A 27,354-nucleotide genomic window follows, 5' to 3' on the forward strand; every position below is an offset into this window, starting at 1 on the left:
CCCACAGTCTCCCATGTCAGTCATTATCGGTGTTTTCTTCCCAGACAAACCTAAACAGCAATCATTTGTACCTCTCAGCTGGAAAATTCAGGCAGAATGAGATTCAGAGGAAGGAAAAGCTGCTTCCAGAGGGAGGGTGAGCAAACCTGGGATGAGTCCAGCTGCCTGGCCAGGGTCTATTAGCTTCCCTGGGGAATGACAGCCCCCAAAACCCATGAAGCATCTTATGGATGGGCAACACAGGTTGGGGTCCTGCAGCTCATGTCTAAGGGCCACACCCAGGACGCACTGGCCACACTTCTCCATGCCACTGCCAACTTCTCTGCTAATGCTGAACACAGGAGCATCCCCCTTCCACAGCAAGGCTGGGCTCCAATGGCCCTGTGACTACCATTTTAGGGACAAATTCTCATCTTGGTTCCCCAGCTGAAATTCCACAGTAAATCTACCCCAGATGAACTCCAGCACTAGACCAGCTGATCAGAAGCTGATGTCCAAATCTCCAGAGACTGAAAACTGCCGATCTGCAGCAATAAGAAGTTGTGCTACCTTTTCCCCTCTCATCCAGTTGCTAACAGAAGCAGACTCCAGTATTCAATAGCTGTATTTTTACAACTTCATAGATTTTCCAAGTAATTTCTTTTGACTCTGCCTGCCTCCTGTACATCAGCTTTGTGTTTGGGTTTATTACACCTCTGCTACATGCACCATGTGCAGAGCTGTCCCGCGGCATCTCTAAAGGGTTTATATCAGCACAGCGAGGTTGTTCTTAATGCCTGGGTTGGTGTTTCTTAATAAGGGGACTTACAGGTGTGCCCACCACCAGCCAGCTGGGAGGCCCCCTCATTGCATTGCTCACCCAGAAATCCAACAGCAAAAGAAACAGCGAGATTTCACCTCCTGTTGTGTCTGATCAGGACCTGGGACTCAGGAGGCATAAGCAGCCCTGTATAAGTACCCTTTCTACATTGCTCCTCGCCACTCCCAGGGCAAAGGGAAAAAGGGATGCCAGCACCCTAGGACCATGGCTGCTGCACAAGCGGTGCGGTGCCAGATCACCGCCAGCGACTCCCGGGACCTGTCAGGTGAGCATCAGGGCTGGAGCAGGGCACTTTCCCCATCACCAGCATGAAAGGTTCAATTAGCTTGCTCCGGCAGGAGGTGTGTAATTTTAGATTCAGGATATCATCAGTCAATAGTTAATGAGTGAACTGATGAGAGCGCGAGATGCTTTAAGTGGACTAGCTTGAAGAGGAGGTGAGTGCCTGTAATCAGGGGCGGATTACTGCCATTCAGAGCACACTGCCAGCTGGGTTTGCCTTCTGAAATACTTGCCTGGCTCCCCTCACCATGGAAACTGGTCACACGGAGCATGTGGAGGGGATTTGTTTGGTTTCTTGAGTCCTGATCTCTGCTCTGGGCTGAATCACCCTTTACAAGTGGCATTTCAGGACAGTCGCTGCGGGGAAGGGGAGCAACCTGCATCTCCTGGGCATCTCCCCCAAAGGGTGCTTTACTCAGGTCATGGCAAGGGGCTCAGGTACGGTGTCGACTGCTAAAGAAAAGTCTCACTTACTTTTTGGCAATGGTTTTAGACTTACTGGTGCCATTTCAGTTGGAAAGTAACTCTCTCTGAGTGACATCCACTCCGGGATATCACTGCAGGAGAGATATCTATCATGCAGAGGGGTCCAATATGAGAACAGTGCTCGTGCCCCCATATAACTAAGGACCATGCAGGGGTGAGAGATGAATTTGGCTGATTAATTCAGTCCAGGCTTTCTGCTGAGATGTACAAGCATGACAACAAGTAACAACCAGTGTCCATTAAGCCAAATAAATGCCTGTGATGGGGTGGGAAACCATTGCAACCCATGGAGCTGAGGCCTCAGTTGAATGACACCTGGTTGCCACTCATCTGCACGGAACAGAGAGACATACACCCACCTGGAAAACCACATGTCTAGAAAAGAAGTCCTTTGTCTGATACCATCAGAGAAGCAAAGTCAGCATCTGTCCAACCCAACCCATCACAGCGCCCAGGTGACAAGCAAAGCCTGTGCAGAGGGCACAGCAAAGCGGGCATCACCGCTCCCCAAGCCCCAGGTTTGCTCACCTTGTACAACGAGCCTGCCCTGCGCCGTCCTTCGCACCCGAGTGCCGGGTTTGTTCGCGGCGCACACATAGATGCCAGAATGCTGTACGGTGAGGTCCGAGATCATGAGATTTCCTGTCCCCAGCACCTGGATCCCCTCCACACCAATCGGGCGGCCGTCTGAAAGAAGGGGAAAAGGGTAAGAGTCACACACTGGACCTTTGAGTGAAGTTCTCCAGGGCACAGTCCTTGGTGAGGTCCAATCTAAGTACTTATGGAGCAGTGCCACGCTCTGTTGCTTGGATTTGCCAAGTGAAGTCCATGGGTTTTAGCTGATGCTCTTAGCAGAACTGCCTTCTGGAGAAAACCAGGATCCTCAGGTGTTTGCCCAAAACCACACTTCGTGCTGCTTGGAAAACCACGGTACCATCAGAGGAAATGTGAAAGCTTTCAGCCACATGTTCAGATCAAGATGAAGTGCCCAGAACAATTTTCAACAGAACGGTTAAACCCAGTTAAATCATACCACCTTTTTACATTAGACTGACCTGGGATCCAACCAGCTCAACAGCCTGCTCCAAACAGAGATGCTCTAGGAAGGAGACGACCAGCCAACCTACAGCAGGACCTCCCTGATACACTCTCCCAGCCGCCAGAAATTTATGACTTGGGGATTTCCTGAGCCACAAGTTATGCCTTTTTGCCTGCTAACCCTTGAGTGATTGTTGTGGCTTCGGAAACTATGTGAACACTGGATTTTTGATTCCTTAGCTCTTGAACACACAATAGCTCAGGACCGAGGAGCCAGACCCTGGTGGTTAGATCTGCTCAGCTGCTCTCGCTTGGAAGGGCAACTGGAAAGGGCGGCCTCCATCCTGAGCGCTGGGTCTGGGGCAGGCTGGCAGGAGAGCAGCGATGTTTCCAAAAAACCATGCCTGGGTTCCAGCACAAGGTCTTCAAAATTGAAGCACTTAATGTGAAATAGTTCAGTATCAGGGAATTCACCTTTTTTCCGACAAAGCCTGTTTTCCCTGGAAAATTCCCAGCCAGCTCTAATTACAATGTGTTTCATTAGTATCAGGCTATTGGTTTTTATTGTTTCATTGGTTTGTGTTTTAAGACACTGTCTGACAAAGGCAGCTCTAAATCAGTCCTAGCATGTGTCAGGGTGTCTGAGCAGGGGAGCAGTTTTACTGGAGGAGCAGTTAAAGGGAGCACACTTTCATCAGATGGGAAATGGGAATCCAGTTCCTCTCTTGCCTTTGCTCATGAAGGAGGTTAAAGAACCTACAGAAATGACAGAAGCAAGAACCAGCCCTGGTGATCTTCCCCACCTGACCATCCCATGAGCTCTCCATACATGTGTGCTCCACAACAGCAGAAGAGCCTGTCTTGTGCTTCAAAGTTGTGGCTAGTAAAAGGAAAAATTCATCAGAAAAATTCCTCCTGGGAGCTCTATTGGTCTGTGCCGTAATCTTGCTAATGAAATGGAAGAAGCCAAATAAAACCAGAACTGCTCTGTAGGAAGCAACGGATCATGGGGAAAGATCTGAGATGGCCTAGCTGGTTCCCACTCCTGTGGGCCACTCCTGAGAGATGCTAGGTAATGGCTGTTCAACCCGCTTTAAAATTTATCATCATCCAGCGGGCAGAACAGTTTCCAGGGACGTTTAGCGCCGAAGGTCTTCAGACTCAGGCTGGTTACCAATATTCATGGCACACAACCACTTCAGTGGCTGCATCTGGTGTAATCCAGCAACGGGAAACCTTCATGGAAAACACAGAGGGAAACACAAGTTGCTACGGGGCTGCTGCAGTCACCCCGAGACACTCCATTATCCCCAAGGATTTCCTTCAAAGCCTCTGCTGTACAACAACATGGCCCCTGACTGAGACCTGGCTCGTGTGTGACCTGGGGCAGGCTTCATGCTTCAACACAGACAGGCATGCAGGGCTAGTTAAAAGTCATCTTGCCATCGTATGCTTTAGACATAATATCATGCTTTGTCTAATAAGTAATATTATGAGGATTTGGGGCATTCATAACCAACAGGTTCTGGAATAGATTGGGAAAACGTGAAGGCACCCAAGAAGAGGGACGAATTAAGCATCAACCCAGAAATGCCACTTTGCAACCTGTTGCCCAGCAAGCGCTTGGATCCCCACGCAAAGGCACGTGATGGGATGGAGAGCAAGTGTCTCTGGCAGCATTAGTGAGAGCCGCGCACGTTCATCAGCTCGCAAGCCTGGACCATCCAAGCAAGGGATCCCATTTCAGATTAACAGCAGCATCCTGCTAGGAAACACCGACAAAACACGGGCGGAAAGCTACAAAGCATGTCACAAACGTATCTCTTGCCATGCTCTTTATATATTGTTTTTCAGGAAATTTTTAAACTTAAAAGTTTCCTTGCTTCATTAGGCAGGCAGTGCCAGACTGCTTCATTATTTGCATTGCAAATAAAAATGCTCAGGTCTTTTAGAGAGAGAAAAACAATGTCATTAAACGATTAAATAATCACATAGCTGGCCAAGCCACTGCAGCAGTAAATGGCTCAGTCATAAAAAGGACAGTAAAACATGACCTGTCCCACATTTAATGAGCAATAAGAAGGAACCATTCCTTTCAAACATCATTTGAACTGAGGTGTAAAGAGGTCTGAATTAAATTCAAATTGAACTTGATTTCATCTTTTAAATTAGACCTTTTGGAAGTCCATATTTACAATAGGTGTAAAAATCAAATCTCTCTCTTGAGGGAGGGGCGGAACCAGTGAAAGATGCGACGTGGCCATACCTGGATGCTTCATCACATCATTGCCTTAAGAAATACCACAGAAATGTGACTTGAATGTCAGTAGTTTTACTGTATTATTTATAACGTGCTACATAATTTAAGCATGCAAGGACCCAGCCTGTAGCAGGTACTCCATACAGTCCAACTACCAGCATCGACACATCCTCGGTTGCCTCTCTAGCTCCAACTATTAATTAGAGGTGTGGTGGTCTGAAGAAATGTCTCCTGTCAACCAAGGGTCTTTCACTTCCCTGAAGAACAAAGCTCTCCAAGCTCAGAAACCTCGGGGGATCTCCCATTTCATTCAGAGCGTGGCCACCTCTAACAGCCAGCAAAGATCACCGTGCCAGATTATCCCATATGCCTCTTGCTCAATTCCTCCCTTCCAAAGAGCACTGAAAAGGGCTTCTAGAGAAATATCTCTGCTTTCCCAGCCTGCTCCATCCTCCTTCTCACTCTACTGTGCCTCACTCTACCAGAGCCATCCTCTGATCAGTTAAAGTCTTCAGCTAATATCAAGTCCAACTTAGTAACACTGACAACACGTATAAATAACACGGAGTATTTACACAAGAAATTCATTGCATCCTGAAAGCTCTGCACTTTGCAGAAGTGCCGTGCAGACGGACTGATGTCTCACAGCCGCTTTGCAAAGGTTGCTATCTATTTCAACCCTGTTTCACTTACACGGAGACCTGAAGAGTGGCTTGGATCAAGGGATCCAAACCCTGAAAACCCACCTTCCTGGCATCGCTTACCATCACCAAGTCACCTCTCTATGGAGGAGATCCGAAAGACTGCCAAAGCTAACACTTTTGCTCAGTTCCAAAAGCTCTCAGGACCCTTGCAGGCTTGAAACTGCTGCTCATTTAACGTGACCTTCTACTTCTTTTTATGAAATCAAAAGCAGAAAATTTGAGGGCTGAAAACAAGCCAGTCTGGGTGGAAATGTCTGACAGATTCTCTCCGTCGATCCCCGATTGATGAGGGCAGAAGGGGGAGGTTCAGCTGGTTGTGAAGAGCAGGCGGACAACTGATTAATAAAGGAGACCGTTCTCCAAATGGGAAATGCTCCCAAAGGATGCCCTGGCTATGGACAAGTAGAGGCTTCCAGGTTCCCCATTGGGGTGAAGTCTGGATGAAAGGCGCCTGGGGTTTGGGAGCCACATTATTTATTTTTCCAAGGTGTATGTGATGCTTTCTGGAGTCCATTCTCCGCCTGCTAACCCAGTGATTGGCACACCGGCACCAATTACGGAGACCCGTTAAAACGTGCCAGGCGATATGAATATGCAACAACACGAACGCCTTTCTTTTATAAGTAGCAAGTAGAAAGAAAGTAACAACTTTCTAATGTTGATCATTTAGGTCTTTTGTGAATTCTTTGTATTGTGCCATAGTAGCCTTCCACTTTTTAGACACATGGGTCTCCTGCTCCGGCGGACACCAGGCGCTGTGGATTAGCATATTTAGAGTACATTGCAACAGTTGACTATTCAGTATGTGAAGTGGTGAAATTTACTCTATTATTTCTAAACACTTACGGGAACGGTGCTCCTGTCAACCAGTCAGCCATCTATTGCAAGCTTCTGTGTCCAATAAGTTACCAATTAATTGGCTCCTACAATTGTTGTATAGTTTACTTCTTGAATGGCGCGCTCTTTAGTAATTTCCTTCCCATTGTGTGACCCTTTCTGACAACTTCTGTATAACGCTATCAGATAATCACTGTCTTTTCTCCCTCGCCTCACTTTTCTATATCTCTCTAAATAGTTTATTATTCTGCCTTGGTACCTTTTATGGAGGCCAGCTCAGTGGCCTGTCAGTTAAAGGGTAAGGATACATTAAAATCGTCATTCATTCAAAAGGCTTTGCAGTAAGTGCCCAGGATATTCATTTGTGCACACATACAGGTCCAAGCCTGAAGTGCGTAGCTCTGAAAGGAAAAGCCCTATCTTCCCCGAACAAACCCTTAATGATTTTACATTTCTCTCAGAGCCTGCTCTCTAATGAATGTTGACATTTCATGCACGGCGAGACACAGGAATTCTGTTTGTGGTCAGGGGCTACAACATATTCCCAAGGAAATTAAATTCAAAATTGATTGCATGACACTCAAAAAGTGGCCCAGAATTTGAATGATTTCCTTCAAGCAAAATATAGCTGCCTTTCCCACTGAAAACCAGCCAGGTTTTAGCAAAGCCAAAGCAAAAAGTGCAAATGTTGTTTATGGCTTGCTTTCCCCCTGCACCAGAAAGCTGTAAAAGAAAAATTGTTCTTTTGCTCCTTTCTGATGGAAGAAATGCCACAACATCAAAACCGTGAGGAAAGGGGTGCAGAGAGACACTCCAAAATGGCAACATGCCCTGTGCAAACACCCGGCACAATGGCAATGCCACGACTCTTTATTGCGACCAAGCAAGATGTTCACATAAAATTGACTTTTTTTGTTTAAATTAAGCCAGGTCTATTGCTAAATCAGCTGCATCTCTCTAAGACTTTGTGGCCATGGATTTTTTTTATTTCTGGAACTGGATGAAAAGGGTTTTTTTCCAAGTTGAATAAGTTAACTGGTTATTTAAGCTGAACCAGCTCTGCAGGAGAAACCTCTGGAAGGAGACCCCCACACGAGAGGAAGCCACATGTACAGATAACAGATGCTCGGAGGACCTCCCCATCCAGCCTAAACCGCTCTCCCTCCTCCTGATCACACAGACACGGAGACAGGAAAGCGCTTCCGAAACGGCTACAAAGAGATGACAAACCCACAGACTCATCAGAGAGCCTGTACGCCACATCGCTGTCGAGATCGGTGTGATACTAAACAAGATCTTGCGATGCTTTGGACAGGAAACATTCCTGCTGAAGGGGAGGGAAAATAACGGGATCTCTTTCTCACTCAGTAGCTCTAATTCTGCTGCTGCACTGCAAAGCAGTGTGGAGAGGGCATTTATTTTTGGTGGAAGGCAATGCTGAGCTCAGACCATCCAGACAAACATCGCGCGAAGCTATTACATCTTCATTATTGCGCTGCTCTATAGAGACAAGTGTTTTGAAGAAGGTAATAAGCACTTATAATTAAGGCAATTATAAAGTAGTTTATTATAGTTGAGCGCTAACGTAGAGCCGCCTTGTGTCCAAGAGAACCAAAACAGTGATACAGCCTATCTGGGGAATTTTTAAAACAGCATCAATCTGACGGTTATGGCTCTGGAGGAAAAAAAACAGTTAGCGGCAGACACAAGCTGATTTTACAAGCCACCGGAGGATGCAAGCAGGAGGGCAAACATGAAGAAATCGTGCGATTGATGCTGGATACATGTCCTCGTCCCCTGGCAGATGGCTCTGGAGTTGGAAGTCGCCCTTCCCATGAGCTGGACCCTGACCCTCGGAGAGCCACGGGGATGAAGTCCCACATCCAGCGCCGCAGCACGAGACAGGATTATCCCTGCTTGTGCTTCACAGCCACCTTGGGGGACTTGGGGGGATTAGCATCCCAAAATGACATGACCTTGCAGACCACAGGGGCTTGGGAAATACTAACTGAACCCAACCCCACAGTGTGCACAGGCGGTGTTACAAGCTCTGGAAGATAAAACAAAAGCCATCAGCTCTTTGCTCAGCACAGATTTCTGTAGGGCAATGGAAGTGTCGCTCTGAGCAAAATAGTTTCCAAGCTACTATTCCAAAGTTAGAACCTAAAATAACTCTTGCTTTCAGACTGGGAGAAACACAGCACTTTGCTCTTCCTCGCTTGTATGATGCCATCAGACACTGCCTCTGGTTTCCATGCTGATTAAAAAAAATATCACGGACCCCAGCAGCAAGCATTTGTTTTTTCAGAGCTTCAGACGCGCTACTTTAAACACTCTCTTACCCTCAAAATTTTTTTAAAACTCCTTGAACAGGCAGCAAGTTTCTTTCAAGCCTGTTTTACGTGAAAGATGTGTTTGTGTACGCTCTTGCTTCTCTAGGCCAACAGTGGTGATGTTTTTGATGCAGCTGAAGAAGATGCTGTCACTCGAGAAAAGATAAAATTATCACCTTTCATGAAACATCTACAGGTTTAACCAACCCACTTCTCTAACAGCTGAAAACAGGATCTTGGCAGAGAGAAAAAACAAAGTGTAGACATGACGACAAGAAGCGCTTCAAGCCTACAATTAACTTCAGTGGGAAGGGAAAGGGTGAATCACTTGTTGCAGAAAATAGTCAGTGGCACCTACCTATCTCCCACGCGATGGCAATGGAGAGGAGGAGGAGGAAATCCCGGTCACCCCCGGGGCTTACCTAGGCGGCTCCAGGAGACGATGGGCCGGGGATTGCCGGTTGCGATGCACTCCAGCACAGCTGTCTGGTGCACCGTCAGCGTGAGGTTCTCCGGACCGACGAGAATCATGGGGTCCTTGTAAACGGTGGAGTGGGAGCCTGCAAGGACAGCATCATCATTAAAAGGCATCTGATTCTTGTGTACTGGAAACACCGAGGGCTTCATGCATCCTCTAAGCACAAATGATGTGGCTGGTGTAACCCTCAATAGATTTGAGATGTAAGTGAAACAAAAGGAGCACGATGTTTGCCTGACGGTCACATTGTCTGAACGTGTTTTAAGCGTGTGCTGATATTCCTGGGGAAAACCCCTCAGCCAACCGACCCAGCCACAAGCAGCCCTGTTAACACCCAGATATGGGCAGCATAAGGAAGGGACTGCGCTGTGAACTGCAGAGAGCAGATGTGCAGGAAAAACACGGTATATAGGGAGGACACAAGCAGCAGGACCACTCGTGCAGACAGGAATGCAAATAAATGAAGGAGTTGCTTTGTCTTTCACAGCATCTCGAGCCATAAAGTAATCTATGCAGCCCACAATGCCTAAATCTGCCTCTCTGCGAGCATCTTCTCCTGCTGCTGGTGTAATATGCTCCAAAAGCCCTGTCCTGGGACACAAAGAGCGATGGAGGTGCCAGTCCCTGACTCCTGCTGAGGATCTTTTTGAGAGGAAACTCAAGGCAACTCCTCTGATGACCGCAGCCCACAGGGTGATCATTGCCCTGCCTCTTACAGCACCCCTCTCCTGGCCTGCTCTGGGGTAACTGGGTGCATCCCATTGCTCTGATATAATCGTGATACAATCATTGCTCACAATGCAATCCCTAATCGTTTATTTGCACTACAGTAGCCCCAAGTGGCAGCAGCCAAGAATGAAACCCATCATACAAGATGAGGCACAGACCCATAATAAAATAAAGCCCTGGCACAAGGACTCTGGAAACCAGAGAGGCACAGGATAAGCAAAAGAAACCACATTTCAGCAGACAGGAGGAGACCGTGTGACAAAAAGATCATCCTGCGTCAGGTACACCACAGCTGAACCCGCATCTCCTGAGTCCCCAAAAAGTGCCTTATCCCTGGGCCAAAGCTCCCTTCAGCCTTCACTCCCATTTGTTGGGAGCAGGAGAGGAGGAAAAGCAGGAGATATTCTCAGTTCTCCATCAGTAAACAGGAACACTGATAATCTCTGCATTAGCCTTCTCCCCATTTCCGACGAGAGCTGGGTTATTTTCCAGAAATGCTGAGGTCAAGCAGCGTTTCAGGAATTCCAACAATCTGACAGCTGCTGCTGGCAAAAATGCTCTGTACACCTGCAGAGAGAAATACTTGGGCTGGTCGTCTCCCCCCGAGCAGGAGAGGGGCACAGGGAGGGCTGGGGAGCTGAGCTCTGCCACGGGCCGGGCTTTCCTGTAGGGACCATCCCACGCTGACTCCTGTACATGGACTTTCTGATGTCCAAAAAACCTCGTTAAAGAGAAGTGATCCACCAAAAACTATCTGCAAGGGCTCTTCTCCGAGAATAAATGTCTTTTCTTCGTACGTGTTTTAGCATTACCCTGTCACAGCGGCTCAGGGGCTGAAGTCAGGGTGTTAGCATGGGGATTTCGCAGCGGTCCAAGGGCAAGCACAGATCAGAGCGGCTCATTTGTTAATCGTCCCTACAGGGGCTGAACGGGGAGCGATAAAGCGACTCAGAGGTTGTGTCTAAATGGGCAAAATCCAAGAAAAATCACCGTGTCAGTGTGACTTAAGAGCTGACTTTCTCACTAAACGCATTTCACTGCAAGCCATAAAATGCAGATTTTTTGATGAGAACCAGAATGCACAATAAATTCATATGACTGGCTGGTTAACCCCAAGAGATCTGAAAAACAATACCTTCCTCCTCAGTACCTCGGAGTGCCTTTAAAACCCATGTAGATTTATTGTTCTAAATCACAATACTAAATGTTCACGCTTAGAATAATACGATATTATCATCGTATTATATAGTGATTTCAATATTTCAAAACACAGAGAAATAAAATGAATTGTCCAAGGTCACCCAAGAATATCAGTAAACGGGAGCTGAGACCAAAGCAGAATTTATAAAACACTCTATTCTGACAATAAAATATATTAAAAAAATCACACTCTTTGATTTATACTCTGAGTCCTAAATAGGCATTCAGGTTTTTGGGTGTGGGCTCAGCTCCTCGAGTCCTCCCAAACCCTGCCCAGCTCTGGAAGTGGCATTTCCACCACTGCTCACCTTCTCCTGCAAAGGCCGGGTAATGATCCCGTAGCTTTGCTGCCGAGCCCAACGCCCACGGCAGTGCCAGCTCCAGGGCCCGAAGGGACGGTGACCCAGCAGGGACATGGTGGTCAGATGCCAGCACCATGCAAAGGGACCATGCCCAACCATCACGGAGGACGTTTCCTTCTCCAACCAGAAAAGCAATTTGATGCAGGGTCAGGAAGGAAGGAGTGACAAAACGAGTGGCAGGCGAGTGCTGCTGGAGCCCAACAGGGTTCAGGGCAACACGGGGGGGATCTGTTTGGAAAGGGAAAAAGGCTCTAATGATGCACGTGGTCCCCAGGGACTCTGCCAGCAGCAATCACGGCAAGGATGGGGAGGTCCCCGGCACCACCAGCAGTGACAGGCACTCTAGCAGGGACGGGAGCATCGCCGGCATGGGCTGTTAGATCTTGATCAAAAGGACAGCAGCAGAGAGAGCCGCAGCTCGTGCTGAAAAGGTGTCAGCGCAGAGAGGCAGGCAGCCCCTCGGGAGCATCTCCGCTAAGCAGGCACTTGAAAATAATCAATCAGTAGGGCTGGAAGACATATCCATGCCGCTCGCTGCCGGCAGCCCCGCCACCGCTGCCGGCGAGAGGAAGGAAAGTGCTGCGAGCAGGCTCCTTCATCCCCTGCAGGCAGCCATCCTCCTCCTCTTCTCCATCTGGGCTGTGGCAGTGCCCTGCAGGGTAGCGGCTCCTATAGCCCACCTCCATCCTCTCCCTCCCCCCTACCCAGCCAGGGCTCCGTTTGGAAACCCCGGTGAGGCGGACCCGGTGCTTCTCTGTGGGCGAAGCATCGGCTGAAGTTGCTGCCCCATTAAGAGGAGAGGGAACCCTCCTGCCTTGATGAAGACCAGAGAGCACCATTCCCTTTACCCCTCTGCGCAAGAGGGAGGCGATGGAAAGATTTGCAAGATCACTGCTTACCCCATCATGCCTAATGACATGTTCACAGCAGCACCCACGTAAGTTCAGTATTTACTGATACAACACCCACAACAGCGAAGCAACGTCCCTGTGCTACCGCTGCGGCACACCACAACCTCTGTCAGTGTGCCAAAGCCTAGGCTTAACGTGCTAGCACAAACCCGCTGTCCTGGTCTAACAGATATTTGCGTGCTCTTAGCAAACACCGCAGAGCATAAACCTTTTTCACTGAGGTTTAACCCAGTGCAACAGGTTTTCCATGGGCTGAGTGCATGCAAACGTCCCATTACGGCAGCTCTGCCGACATGCAGTCACTGAAGCACAGTCCAAGCCCTTCAACAGACACTTACACACAGTGCCCGTATTCATCATCCGACTGCTTTAAGGAAGAGAAAAACCACAAACATTTCACGGACAGGAAACCTGGAAAATATCCATCTGAAATGAGGGATGGTCAGATGAGAACAACTAGCACTTTCTGCCCTGTGAGGAATAATAACTCAGCCCAGTAAATTGACACAAAGAACTTCACCACATCGACAATTTACTGTTCTCTTTTCCCTCCACGTGACTACTGTTCGCGTAGATCAAGAAAACAGATAAGTAACGGGCATCAAAACCTCCCAGGTCTTTCAGAACCAGCTAACCTGCTTTCTTTCCCCATCAGAATTGATATACACAGCATCACTCTTTCCTCAGCTTCACCCCATTTCACATGTTCTGCTTTTTTACAGTCGGCAGAGGCTAATCTGACATTCGGTACAGCCGTTAAGTCTCCTACTCCAGAACCACTGGCCAGGCAGCCGTTTCGGAGGCTGAAGGCAGGCTGTGAGATACGAGCATATGCTGGCAAGCCTCCAGCCACTGGGTACCCGCAATTATGTGTATCTGATGGACAGGAGGATCACAGCTCACGGGCGGGGGGGGGGGAAGACCCTTTCCTGCAAATAAAAAAAGCTCACAGAGAAACACACACCCAATCAGCCCTGTGCAGATTTCCCATGCCTCTTATCTCCACCACTGTCATCTCCATTTCCACGGGGAATCTACACTGGTCCCCTAACCAAGAGCCACGGGTGCATCACTACTGCTGCCACAGGGGATCACAGTGGTACCCAGCACCCCAGGGGGTTCTGACCTGCACAGAGTCCTGGATCTCAGAGGCCACCCTGCAGGCAGGACATAGCCACAATTTGCAGATGACTACTTCTTTGGCACACTTATCTTCTCTGAGGTAACCCACAAATGCTCTGAAGTTCAGAGCTGTCCTGCTTTCATACAAGGAGGCTGAGCATATCAAAGGCATTTCTAAGAAGAGGGCACAAAGGTGTCATTCACTCCTGGCTGCTTGATCAGGCTGGGTTGTATGATTTGACTCAATACTTCCCACCTCCTTCATACTAGGAGCAGCTACTGAAACACTAAGGGAGACTTCTGAAGCTAAAAGTGTTCTAAATTAAAGACTGACAAACGAAGAAAGCCTAACTAGAAGGTGACAATCTAACATCAGGTTTAGAAATTGGCTGATGAGTTATTGCTCGAAGGGGCTCCAAGAGATCAGTGTGGGTCCCACACGGATAGCTAATGGAGGATGGGCAATGGGCAGGTCAGCGGAGGGTAGCACAGCTATGGAATTGTGGTCACAGTGTATTTGCACCCTAATCCTTCCTTCGCTGTGCCCAAGGTCATCACTTCCACATGACATTTTGCGTGCTTTCACAAACAGGCCAAACTTGTGAACATGCAAAGTGTGAATGTGGATTGCTTTGGTTTGCCCTTATAGCTCCATCACATCCTACCTCCGGCAGCATGAAACCAAACAGCAAGCATGTGATTTTGGCCTTTTTTTTGGAGAGGAGACCATAAGGCACCATCATTTCTTGAGCTGGAGCTTTCAGACATGAAAACCTGTTTCTGCCACTGACTTCAAATGTGGATGGAGAACCAAGTCAAAATTCAGCCTGGGGTGCTCAGGGCTTCTCCTTCTCATCTTCCAAAGCAAGGTTAGCCGCTTTGGTCGCAATGCAATGCTAACAGCCTACAGAACATAATTCCCCCATTAGATAAATAATTGATCACCCTGTGTGCTGCAATTACTTCCAGAGTGGGCAGGTCTCATAAGGAAATGATGAATCTTCCACATTTCCAAAAGAATTTATTTTATGTAAAGCTGCTGTAACTCATTTTCTCACCATCATCCCTCTACCCAGAAACTAGCGCTAATTTACAGGCAAAGAGACAGATTTATCTGCTATCAAATGGACTGATCTGGCAGGAACTAATAACAATGCAGAACAAGGAAGGTGCAATGGCTGGACAGAGGGATGCTTCTCAGTGCTGTTAGCCTAAAGCTCTCTTAAACTGTCCTGGTCCAGACCAGCAGCGGGAAGACGACAGAAAGACAGTCAGGAGAGTGTTGACTGGTACTAACCTGACACGGTGAGTCTGGCTTCCCGGCTGAACTTCACATTAGCGATATTTGTAGCAACGCAGTGAAAAATCCCACTGTCTTCTGCCCTCAGTCCCGTAATCTGGAGGACCCCCTTGGGAAGCAGCGTGTACCTGCAGGAAGAGAAAAGCAGAAACAAAAACTTGCAAAGCGGGACATGATGTGAAAGCAGGCTGCCCACCCAGCCAGGTGAGGCAGGCTGGCTCCCCGCATCCCAGTGCAGAGGTGCCAACACTGCCCAAGTGATGCAGCCCCCGGCAGGCTGAACCCATGCTTATCACTGCATCAGTTCTTTATTTTTTTTGATATTTGAGCCTCTTGTCTTTTTTTACAGGCAGTATGTTCTCTATCTTCTGATGCATCCTTGAGAAAGGATGACTTTTGCTGGAAGGCTACAAAATAGGTGCTGCTTACTTCATCTGTGGAAAAGCTTTGGCAGTGCATTTGGATGTGAACACGGCTGACGCGGGAGTTATCACTCATCAGCTGAAGCACAGTGACCGTGGACAAGCATCAGGGGAAGTGTGTGCTCCACGGCCCCAGCTCCAGGACTCATATCCACGTCACCTTAAAACCTCAAATGCGTGGAAAGGCATGTTTAAAATAGAAAGCGAGTAGGCATACATGAATATAAATAAATATTTTATATACTTAAAACATAGGTACATTTAAATCATGCATGCATACACACATATATGTATACATACGTTACAGGTTGCTTGGCAACTGTGTGTTTAAATTGGCTGGTAGTAAGTCATTACATTGTGATGAGTTAATAATCCATTTCCGTCTGGAAGATGAAGAATATCTCTTTCCATATCAGCATATGGTTAAGTGCCTCTAACCTGCTCCCCGCGCTGGGTTCCAAACGCGCGGCTCGGTGTTGGTGGCAGCGTGACGGCAATCAGTTTTACACGTACCGAAGTTGATTGCAATCTCTCTGGGACTTTAAAATGCCCATTGTTTTGGATGAATTATACCACAAGAAGCCTTCATTTTTGTTAACAATCTGCCCACAGCATTAGAAGATTCAATTCCAAAGCTATTATTCTGCCTTCAAAGCCTCCAAGTGCAAGACTCGGCATACAAATTTATATACACTTTATACGCAGAAATGCACCAAGCATGATTAATGCAGAAATCCAATTCAGTTAGAGAAGCAACCCTCATCACCCAGGCCCGTTGGTGTCAGAGATTAATCTACTGAGCTGACAATAAAAACCTTCCCCAGTAACTTTACTGCTACAAAAAGCCAAATCTGTTCAAAATCAGGACACTGAACACAGAGAAACTGCTCCTAGCCCGCATCCTCCAGCAGCTTGGGGCTCTCTGGGTTGGAGAAAAGTCTTGGCTCCTCAGCCTTGGGGCTCCTCAGCCTTGGGGATCCTCAGCTTTGGAGGAAAGAATTCCTGTTCACACTCAAATCCCCGCCACATCTCTGACCATCTCCACAGCTGTGACCCTGGGCTCAAGGGGAAAGGAGCAATAATGCATGAAGGACTTCAAGGGAACTTCACCTGTCCTGCAGCATCTCATCGGGATGCACACAAGGTGTCAGGCCCAGTTCTGCACCCCTTAGTCCTGCTGATAGCACCTCGGACCACTCACCCTGCTCTGCCACATCCCCAGTTTCGCACTTGTGCGAGTAAGCAGCCTTCAGAGGAGATCAAGTTTAACAAATCAACCCCGTGCTGGGCTAAAAAAAGCTCAGATGAAAAACGCAAGGAAAAACAAAACCTGACAGTTGCAGTTTTCCACAGCAGGGTTGGGCCTCTTGGGTCCTTCTACTGTAAGTTCACCGCAACGCTGAAAAGGTCAGGCATTGTTCCAGCCCTTGTGTTTTCTCCTGCCTCCAAAGCACCCAACCACGTTCTGCTGCAGCACTGACATTTTTAAGAATAGGGGCTTTCAGGAAAATATTTACAGCTTCCTGGTTTCGCCTATTCCCAACGCACGGACGTCAATTCGCGATCGAGGTGTGCTGCAACCGATTGTCTCCCACCATCGGTTGTGCGATTCCCGAGCTGCAGCTGGGACCGCCGGAGGCTGCCGGCACGGAGCACGCGTTTCCTGCCACCTGTCCTCCGCCGGGCCCCACCGTCGCTCGGAGGATCAAACCGTGATGAGGGACGTTTCCGACACGAAGGGAGCAGCCTGTCAAACACAGGAAGCGAGGACGTGCCGTCCCAGGTCTAGGCTGGGGAAGGGGGGCAGCTGGGGTTTCTCTTTAGGAGAGTTGCATGGGAAACGGCAGCCCAGGGCGCTGTGGGATGCTCTCTGCAGAGCTTCCCTGCCACCACACACAAAGCATCATGAGGAAATCCACCTGGGAAGGAAAGTGTAGCAACCACTGTGTAATTCATAGAATCATAGAGTGCTTTGGGATGGAAGGGACCTTTAAAGGTCACCTAGTCCATCCCCCCTGCAATTGGCAGGGACATCTACAACTAGATCAGGTTGCTCAGAGCCCCATCCAGCCTGGCCTTGAACGTTTCCAAGCGCTTGCAAGAGTTCAGGACCCACATGGAAGACCCTAAGTCATGGATCTGGCTCAGAAAGAGTTGCACAAAATGGAGCCACAGAGGGATGATGGATGCCAAAACTACCCCAGCTCTGCTAGGATTGCTGGGTGGGCTCTCCACGCTGGAAAGTAAACCTGGAGGAGGGCTGATCAGGGAAGGTCAATGCAAGCCCTTGCCCCCTCCAAATCAGCTAACGGGGTTTATCTAGTTCTCTTGAGAGGAATCAGCTAACGGGGTTTATCTAGTTCTCTTGAGAGGTGCAGTATTTCTGCACAGTGTTTGGCCAGGAGGAGCCCAGACAACCCACAACATTAACTGACAGAGCTTTCCATGGCAGAAACGCCAGCCAAGACCCTCAGCCCCGATCAGTTGTGTCCTAGCACAACTATGAGAGCAAGAGCAAGCCTGGCCACCTTTTTTCACCTGGAGAAAGGACAGCAGTACATGGTTTGGACATGTCCTACCTTTCGTTGTCTGTGTTGACCGGCATGCGGTTCTTTTGCCAGAGGATGACCGGCTCAGGCAAGCCATGGATCTGGCACTGGAATCTGGCTACGCCGCCTTCCTCCACCACTGCATTCTGAGGGTGGATGTGGAAGTCAGACATCGCTGGAAGACAAAAAGAGAGACAAAAATATTCAAATGTGAAAAGAGATCCACTGCCAACATCATCACATAATCTAGAAACACCCCAATTTCCCAGAGACAGCAAATGGGATTGTAACGCAAAAACAGAAGGCTGGTTTGCAGCCTAACCTCCTTGCATGAAGAAACAAGACTAGTGGCAAGTTCTTGCTATATGCCTGCCTCTGCACATTGAACTGATTGACTCAACCAGGACAGGAGATGGTGCTCCGTGACCCACATGCTCCACACCAAGGTCTATTGAGGCAGCAAGATGCACAGACACTGCACTGGCACTTATCGGAGGTCATTCTCAACAGCTTCAGCAGGCTTTGGATCCAAGTGCACATCAGAAAAGAGATGCCTACCCTTGCTGTTGCTGCTAAGGTCTTATCTGCTGTAAATATCCTTCTGATGTGCACAGTTTGACTATTTTGCTTTAAATACCTTGATCAAAAGAGCTCCCAGATACCCTAGTAAAACTTGCAGCCCTTGCTTTCCATCTCTGTTTGGCACACGCTGCAGCTCATTGCATGCTCTGCCTCCCAAGCACCGCAGAAGGAATGGTCGCATCCCCGCCTGGAGCAACAGGCTTCAGCCGATGGAAAGAGCAGCTGCCAAGAGCTCAGCAGCTCAGCTCACCCAGGCTTTTGGGGTTGGGACCACCCGACAGCAAATGACAAACCTCAGCGTGCCCACGCAGGATGAATACAGACCAGCCTGTTTCAGCACAGCCACAGCTGTAACCATTGTGCAGAAAGACTCTGGCATGCTGTTAGAGCTACATAAATAATACAGTAATTATTACTATTAATTAATTGGAAGGTGCTGCCTGTTGACTCTGCAGTAAACATATTTGAGGCTAATAAACATCCCAGTGGTTATTTAGCTCATGATTCATTTATAGTGCTGCATCCGTGGGAAGATCTCTCACATTATCATACAAAATAAACTCCAAGAGAGCCCTCTGCTCTGCCACCCCAGCCCGATAATACCCCTCTCTCCAGCGAGAAAGCCTTGTCCCCTTTTACACGCGTCAAGTGTAATGAATGTACCTCTGCTAAGGAACAAGCTGCGTATGTGTCAGGGCAGCTTAATCATTCATCTGCAAACTCCAGTTGGGCTCAGGCAGATGGGAGATGGCCATTAGCAATCATACATTAAATATGTGTTGCATTAACCCGCACTGCTCCCCCAACCACTGCTCTCAACCTGCTGACTGCAGATTTGTTAAGCTGATCGAGTAACACGGAGCAAAACCCCGGCCCCGCACGGCCGTAGGATTGGGAAGGTTTTGCAGCCGTGAGGGTCGGATGGGCACCCAGCCCCACATCGGGATGCAGCGACGGGAGCAGGACCGGGAGCTGGCTGTGCAATGCTCCAGCCAGATGGGAATGCACCATCACGAGGCAAAAGATCACAAAAAATATATTTCCCTCTCGCAAGATGAAAGCTAATGCAAATATCCTCTCTGGTAAGGGATGGAGTGCAATGGTGGAATGGCAATTTACCCAATTCATACACATTTAGCCTTGAAATGAGCCTGCTCGTGGCCCAGAGCACTCAGCCATGTGGGAAGGAGCCCAAAGGCTGCTGGGGGGTCTCCCACACCAAGTGATTCCCCTTCCAAGGTGGCAAGGGATGCTTCAAAAAAGGGGGTTCCGGAGGTGCCCATGGCAGGTGGGCTCGAGGGAGCCTGCAGAATATTTCAAGGCCACCATTTGGAGGTCCAGGCCAGGGCAAGCATCTTGCAACCAGAGCTTGTGAACTCTCACCGAGAAATGAATCCAAGAATTAATGAGAATGACACAAAGCTCATTAATAAGGGGGGGGGGGAGCAGAGATTCAGATGCCTGCAGGAAAATTCCTTTCAAATGTACAGATGCTCAGCGCTGAGGTTTTTCGGTGGCTGACAGGGTTGATAAGAAGAGGGAGGTGTGAATGAGAACAGCCCCGGCACAGACTTTGCTCTGCTGGCTACAGAATTCATTGTCATTCCTTTATTTCAATAATATCAACTCTTATAGGTAAAACTGCAGCAATAACCTCTACTCTTAAAGACACTAGTATTAATATTTATCATGAATAAAACATGGGAAGTTATAAATAATTCAGTTATGAGGATGTTAAGTAAAATATTACTCTTCAATGACCCTATAATGTGGCTTTGAAGCACGGTTTTATGTTAAATGCCTAGGAAACACTGTGACCCTTGCCAAGACCAGCTGGTTTGCAGAAGATGCATTAAAAATTCATGCGCCAAGCTACAAAATGCTATTTTTTTTTAACACAGGTTTACGAGTTTATTTACAGTTGCAGGGACAAAAGCTTTTGTAGCATCTCCTGTAAAACAGCAACAAAACTTGAACGCGAGTGATTACCTGGGATGCTGTTTTCTGCCTGGAAATAAATCACTGGGTGTAAGGAAAGGAGAGGGATAGGAGCGCTACTACACTGCTCTACAGGGCATCACTTGGAGGGGCTAAATCTCTGCTGACCCACGTGCGATGTTTATATATGTCCCAACTGACTGTAACAAACTCGTACAATGGAGTGCTTGCTCCTGTTTGTCACTTGTCGTTCAGCAGCAAACGCCAGGACCCCCGTTAGCAGCCGGGTGCTATTGTTTCAGCGGCCATGGAGGAGAGCTGCACACCAGCCCGGGTGGGGCTGGCCAGCAGCCAGGGAGCTGCATCTCATTTCTATGCTAATGGGCATAATCATTTTAAAAATAAATACATGCAATCACAATATTCACCCACGAGCTCTTAAGAGGGGAGGCACCCTCTAATCCATCTGCCCACGGTCTCTGTCGTCCAGCAATGCAGCATCTGTGTGCCAAAGGAGGGGCTGGTGCTACCCCAGGCCCCTTTTTACTGTCATCAGACAGGCTGAGTGTTGCCCTGTTCCCATTAAACTTCCCTCTGCCATCTCCACATGTAGCACGGTACCATCCACACACACAGTGAGCAGAGGGTAGTCATCAAGCCATAAAATAAACCTAAATCATGCAGACGCTCTTTGCTCCGTATCGATGCTCCAAGCCACGGTGTTGGAGTGCTTCTGCTATCATCACACCTGGATTTTGGCCCCGGTACACACAGGCTGGCACAGGGCAGGGAAAAACAAAACAAAATGGGCTCACAGCAGATGGGGAATGGACCTAGCAGCCCTCCCACGCTGCAGGCATGGGTGCACCTTCTCCCAAAGATGTTGCCCAAGGCTAGATTCAGGCTGAGTTGTCTACAGCCACAGTAACGCATGAGGCAGAGGAGTTATTCTTCATCTCTTCTTCCCCCATGTTGTATCATGGAGGACCTCAACTAGGATGAGGCTGAATCACAGGTGAGGCTCTTCCCTAAAGACAAACCCATGCTTGGGATCTCCCACCGCCTAACCCTCACCAGGACGCAGTTCCCAAAGGCATGTCCTAAGGACACAGAGCAGGTGAGCAGCAACTCTTATCCTCGTCCATATTCACAGAGGATTTGTTCTGGCAAACGAATTTCCTGGGTCTCCCCTAATCGAAGTGCAAACACTCTCTCCATCCTAACAAGCCCTGTGGAAAGGCCAATGGGATAAAAATGAAAATAGGTATCGAGTGAAATTTTCTTTACTCCATGAAAAACTAAATTGAAACCATTAGTGGCCAATCCTTTTTTGCTCAGTACAGCATTAGTGCTAAGCCAGAGATTGACCTAGATTTGATATAGAAAAAGAAAACATTAACTTGGTATGTCAAAGCAAATCCCAGGCCTGTTAGAATCATTAAAACGCAAACATTATCATCAACTGCAGGCACAAGGGGAGGAAGACGACTTGAAAGGTTCAGTGCCAAGCCTGGTGTTAGGAGAGTATTTGGGAAGCCCAGCTAGTTCTGCAATCACATTGCTTTTGGCTTTTAGGTTACTTACGGGGAAACAGATACCCAGGTTGGCTCTGACACAAGAGGATTCTGGGGAGCATCCTCATCCTGCTGAGCATCCTCACCGACACTGACGCCAGGCAGTTCACAAACAACAGCCCACAAGCGAAGACCCTTTCTCCACATTTCTGCCATGACCCTGTTAGATTCAGACCTCTTCCCATGCAGGCATGTGGTTAAAATGCCTCAAAGTTAACACAGTACAAGGAACAAGAGTTTAACGGGGACATGCCTGGGCTCCCAGACGCTCCTGCCAAGGAGGGCAAGCTTCGTTAGCTCCATTACAACTGATGAAGTGAAGCCTGGGAGGCAAATGGTTTGCCCAGTGTGAGAGAACAAGCCATGGGCAGAGCCGACCACTTCCAAGAGCGGCTCCATCCTGATGCTGGTGACAGCTGCTGATTTTCATACTGAATCTCCCAACTTACTAATAAAATCGAATTTCCCCTCGGGTCAGCAGAAGTCAGGGTCGTTTTTAAAACACAACAACCACCATGCCGATTAAGCCCCGACCTAAACCACTCTCAAATCAGGCTGACAGCTCCAGCACAACCAACTCGCAGTATCTGTGAGATTTATTAAGCCCCCATCCGCCTTGGCACCACAGCTCCTTCCCAAACGCATTCCCTGCCCCAAAGCAAGCGGAGGGATTACACCTTTTTCCATTCCCTCCTGACTTGGGAGACCTTCACCATTAAGTTAGTAACCTGTCAAGGCATATTTTCAAAGAAGTTGGCAGGTGAAGGCTTCGCAGACACAGGTCCCCTATTTGCTCCCCTCCACACTCTGGAAATGGAGGATTCTCCTGCAAGAAAGAGCCGGCACAAAAGATGGGGGGCGTACGGACACCACAAATCCCATCCCCTCCTCTCTTGCCCCTGCTTTCAAACAGGGATGCTTTCCCAAGTCTCTAAGAAAAAGACACTGCATCTTCTTTCTCTACATTTTTTTTAAAGATGCATTTTTACAAATATAAAAAAAGCCCACGTCGCAACAGCCCAGTGGCTACTCCAAGCTGCAAAGCAGCCTCTGCGCCTGCGAGCCGGCCCTGCGTGTCTAATGATGCTATTGTGCGAGGCTGTTGCTGAACTGCCATGAGCCCAATTTTGAATGCAAGTTGCTTTGTGCATAGTGAAGCGTGAACAACAGCGCCGCCCATTTATCTATTTAATTCTCCAGGAGTAGCAGGAGCGGGGGCCTTCGCTCACATCTAAAGGGAAGAAAAATCGCCTTTCTCTCGGCTTTGGAAAGGGAGGGAAATATTAAAGACTGGCCATGCCTCTCCCAGCACAGAGGAAAATCCCCTCTGCCCCTGCCCACTAAACATAGTGGTGAAAATCCCAAATCTCTATTGTCCATGCTGGGCCTCAGATCTCAAAAGAAAATGGGCTGCAAGACTCAGGAGAGTTTGAAGCAACGAAGACATTTTGGAGGAATGCAGCTCATTTAAGGGGAACTAAAATACACGGTGAGATGAGAGAGGGAGGAAACCCCATCTCACTCTGTGCTGGGCAGATGTAGAGGGAAAGAGGGTCAGCCCTGCATGCTTTTTCTTTGCAATATTTGCAAACAAATGCTTATTCCTCTTTTGCTTGGCCTGTCGTTTTGTCCCCCCCGGCGCTGATATGACTGCTCAGAGCAGGGACGGAGGATGGTCCAGACTCCCCGCCCTCTCTGCATTTTGCATCCTCCTGTCTCCATTGTTCTCGCACTCAATCAAAGCTGAGTGAAATAATTTAAACAAGATTGAGAAGACACCCCATCAGATGGACTTCTCTGGTTGAGGAACAAAGTCTCCACCTGGCCTGTTTTTTTCCCCCCCTGCCCTAAGCCCCTGGGATGGGGATGAAAGGGAGACAACTGAGCTAATGCCTCGCAGTGGGACACAGCAGCTGCCCATGGGAGGGAACATGCAACAGATATTTTACAAGAAGGCGGAGAGGAAAAATCTACCACCTCATGACTCAGGTCCACCAGGAGGCAAATTGCTGCCTGATCTGGGACTGTGGCTTCTCCATTTTTCACATAACAACATGAAATGACTGCGAGCCAAATCCAGCTCAGGTCACCTCCCCGCCGCACTGCAACAAGCAGCGCCGATGGATTCTACCGCCCCGTGATTTACTGTTTGTTTTGGTGCTTTGAGAAGCAAGTGCAAAAAAGCACAGAGCCCTGCGGGGGCTGCTTCTGCGTAGGGATGATAAATATCCTCCCAAGGTAATGAGCACATCTCCACTGCACGCAGATTGCGGGAGGAAGAGGGTCAGAGGGAACGTGCTCAGGGGTCCCTGGCTGCTCTACTCGCCCTGCATGAGCAAAGGACCAGGGCTGGGAGGAGAAGGCCGGGTCATTCCTGCGAAGGTCCCTGTAGGGACTCTATCGTGGCACCTGGAAAACCTTCGTATGCCTGTGCTGCAGCTCCACTCCTCTTCCTGAGGCTGCCTTGAACACGCTCCCCACCACCAGCGCACCCCAGCCTCTCCTGCACAATCACACGTGCCTCCAAGCCGGTCTCCTGGTCCTAAGGAATGTTTAGTAGATTTATGGTATTGATTATAGCTCGCTTATTGGAAAAATAACTATAACACCATCAGTTGTTGATGCAGGGGTACTCTCCTGTGAGTGGGAAAGATTTTTGTATGGATAAACACAGTCTCTGATCCATGCATGGAAATAAACAGGGGCCATACACCCCCAGGGCTGTTTTAAACTGAAATATCTCTCAATTTCTAGAAAGCTCACAAAATGCTATCCCTCTGCAGAGAGACTGTGCCCACACCGTCCCAAGACAGCATGCCAGGGAGCATCCCCACCACCCGACACCCCACCACCCTCGCTATCTTGACTTGGGAGGACAGAGAGCGCCAGGGGAGCTGCCTGGGCCAGGGGAAACCCAAGAACGCAGGGAGTTTCCTTCGCCACGCTCTGCCTCGCGCAGCAGCGCTGCCCAAATGCTGCCTGCTCAGACCCAAGACCTCCTGCAACGTGGCTGCAGCCAGAAATCATCCCAGCCTGGAAATAAGGAGCAGCGAGTCCCAGTGCATCAGCACAAATGCCCTCTCCATAGCCTAGCGAGCAACCAGGGCTGCCTGAGCATCCTCAAACCTTTCCTATAAACGTGTCAGTCATTTTACAGAGACAGGTACAGGGGACACAAAGTGACACCCAGCGTCACAACCCAAATCCACCATCATCCCTTGAGTACCAATGGGACGCTCTACCCACGAGGCAATGCTGCTCCTTATAAATCACTTCGAAAGATGCATCTTGGCAATCCCACGGATCAAATTTCTCACTTCCCTCCGTGTTCAGAGCACACAGCAGCATCCCAGCCCGTTACCTGCTACGGAGAGGAGCACGGCAGACAGCCCAAGGTGGTTATTCATCTTCCAGCACCCTCTTGTTTTGCAGGGGAATCGACTAATAAACAGCCCCTTTAGCACGCTCAAATTGGTTTCAGGGAGAAAAGAAGTTTCTGGCGGAGAGGGAGGCATCACTGGGAGAGACCTTTATCAGAGAGCGCTATTGCAGTAATTTTTCAAGACGAAATTGCTCTCTGGCTCATGACAGCGTTTAGTGTATCCTGAGGCGACCATTTGTGAAGCCAAACCTGTGGTCCTGCCGCCCTGCTGCTGGAGGGAAGGGGGAGTATTAAATGTCATAAACAACTCTTAATTTGCTTGGGCGGATTGCATATGGGGCTAGCGATTCTGCAGTGCAGGAGGAGGTTATCCATCATCATTACAGTGCTCCGGCACCAAGGGTGATGCTGGTCGGGCAACGCTGGCTGCTGCCACACTTGCCCAGTGGCACTAGTCACCACGAAGGGCTCCTGCGTTTCTGTAGGGTGACTTCTTAAGAAACCCCAGCATTGCACAAGGTTCCCTCACCCCAAAGCAGGGCCCCCCTCCAGCATCGCAAGATGCTCCCTCCAGATGCTCCCTCCTGTTGCATCCACAGCTCACCCCGCTTCGGGCAACAGCTTCTTCAGGACCTCGCCACCTCCCAGGCTTTCCCCCGAAGCACGTTTGCTCTTTGCAAAATACCTATGATTTATCCTACTCAAGTGCTCTCGCAGACCCCTGAAATAACGAGAAAATGAAGGGCAAGCTGCCCCACAAGCCTCCGGGAGAGGCTGGCTTGGCGAGGGCAAAGCAAAGCGTGCAGCCTGCTGCCAGCAGGCAGGTCTCTCCTGCCAGATTCCCATCCAGAGCTCCTCGTGTTTTTCCTACTCCGACACACACAATTAAGACAAATTACATAGTTACCATTTTGATTTGTTGCACAATAACAATGTTTTCCATCCCTCTCCCAAATATTGATGGAGATGGTACAAGAGGAAGCTCCTGCACAGCCGTTTTTGGCCCTGGACCACTTTGTTTGCAGCCAACTGCTTCCGATATCGAGCGCGGATGAGCTATCCTGCTTTTTATCAGCTCGGAGAGGCAACGAGCCATCTGAGCACAAGGCGTTACCCTGCCCCGCCACAGCCCTTGCAACACCTCTAGGTAGAAACATCCCTGCTCAGACCTCCCAGTCTGCAAAGCCAGCAGCCTCCCCTGGTTTTTCGTGCTCGCCAACGAGCATGCGCTTCATTTCGGCATCTCCGGAGGCAACGGTGGAATCCAGAAAGGTGAAGGAAAGGAAGCTTTTCATCGTGACTGCCCATGGAAATGCCATCAGCCCCACTTTCAGACAGGGAGCTGTCCTGATTTACAGGCTAATGAATTTTAAATGAGATGCATTTTTTAATTTTTTTGTTGTCAGCCCCCATTTTTCTGCTAGCAATCATTCCAATAATAGCTTTAAATTTTCAGCATCTGTTTTTACCAGCTCTCTTGTAATTAGTTTACTAATGTATTTCACTGCGCCTTTGTTATTTTCAGAGAATTACTTCATTCCCAGCTATCAGAGATAGTGCACTTCAGTCTATAAGGAGTTTGGCCTTTGTTCCCTCGTGGTTATTCACATGGGGGAAGATGGCTCAGTGAATGACAAGCCTTTCTATCACCACATATTCTCCATTTAATGTCTTTATACTGGCTCATTAATTACCACAGAAAACTCCTTTCCGAATGGAACCTGTGATTTATAGAAGACTTGGGCAAGATGCCATTTTTATCGGGCCGACAGCGAACAGCACCAGTGCCGGTAATTCACTCTTCATTTTCCCTTCTGCTGCAGCAGGGTCAGCCCCGCTGCGGTGGGAGTTTTGCCCGGGCAAGGGAGCTCGGCAAGTGCTCGGTGCTGCCGAGCCGTGGCCGTCACGCTGCTCCTGCGCGGCTGGGATGACCAAGTCCATAGAAAACTGAGCTACAGCCCATTCTGCCTGGGTACTGTGGTGCCCGCTGTACAGACTGATACACTCCCTTGGGCAGCGGCTGGATGAGTGCCTGGAGGAGGTGG

At 48.8% G+C, this 27,354-nt stretch overlaps 1 protein-coding gene across 1 annotated transcript in view; it reads right to left on the bottom strand.

The window, feature by feature from the left end:
- Positions 1-27,354, bottom strand: part of IGDCC3 (immunoglobulin superfamily DCC subclass member 3) — a gene marked incomplete at both ends in the record, with an annotated part of 105,968 nt that overhangs the window by 25,545 nt on the left and 53,069 nt on the right. Inside the window, 4 exons of the mRNA XM_082321378.1 lie at positions 2,117-2,275; positions 9,183-9,320; positions 14,860-14,990; positions 17,864-18,008. Of these exons, the coding sequence (XP_082177504.1) occupies positions 2,117-2,275; positions 9,183-9,320; positions 14,860-14,990; positions 17,864-18,008 (573 nt within the window). The remainder of the gene's footprint in view (positions 1-2,116; positions 2,276-9,182; positions 9,321-14,859; positions 14,991-17,863; positions 18,009-27,354) is intronic.

The sequence above is a fragment of the Platalea leucorodia genome (assembly GCF_965183815.1).
Source record: "Platalea leucorodia genome assembly, chromosome: 9".
Classification (NCBI taxonomy): Eukaryota; Metazoa; Chordata; class Aves; order Pelecaniformes; family Threskiornithidae; genus Platalea; species Platalea leucorodia.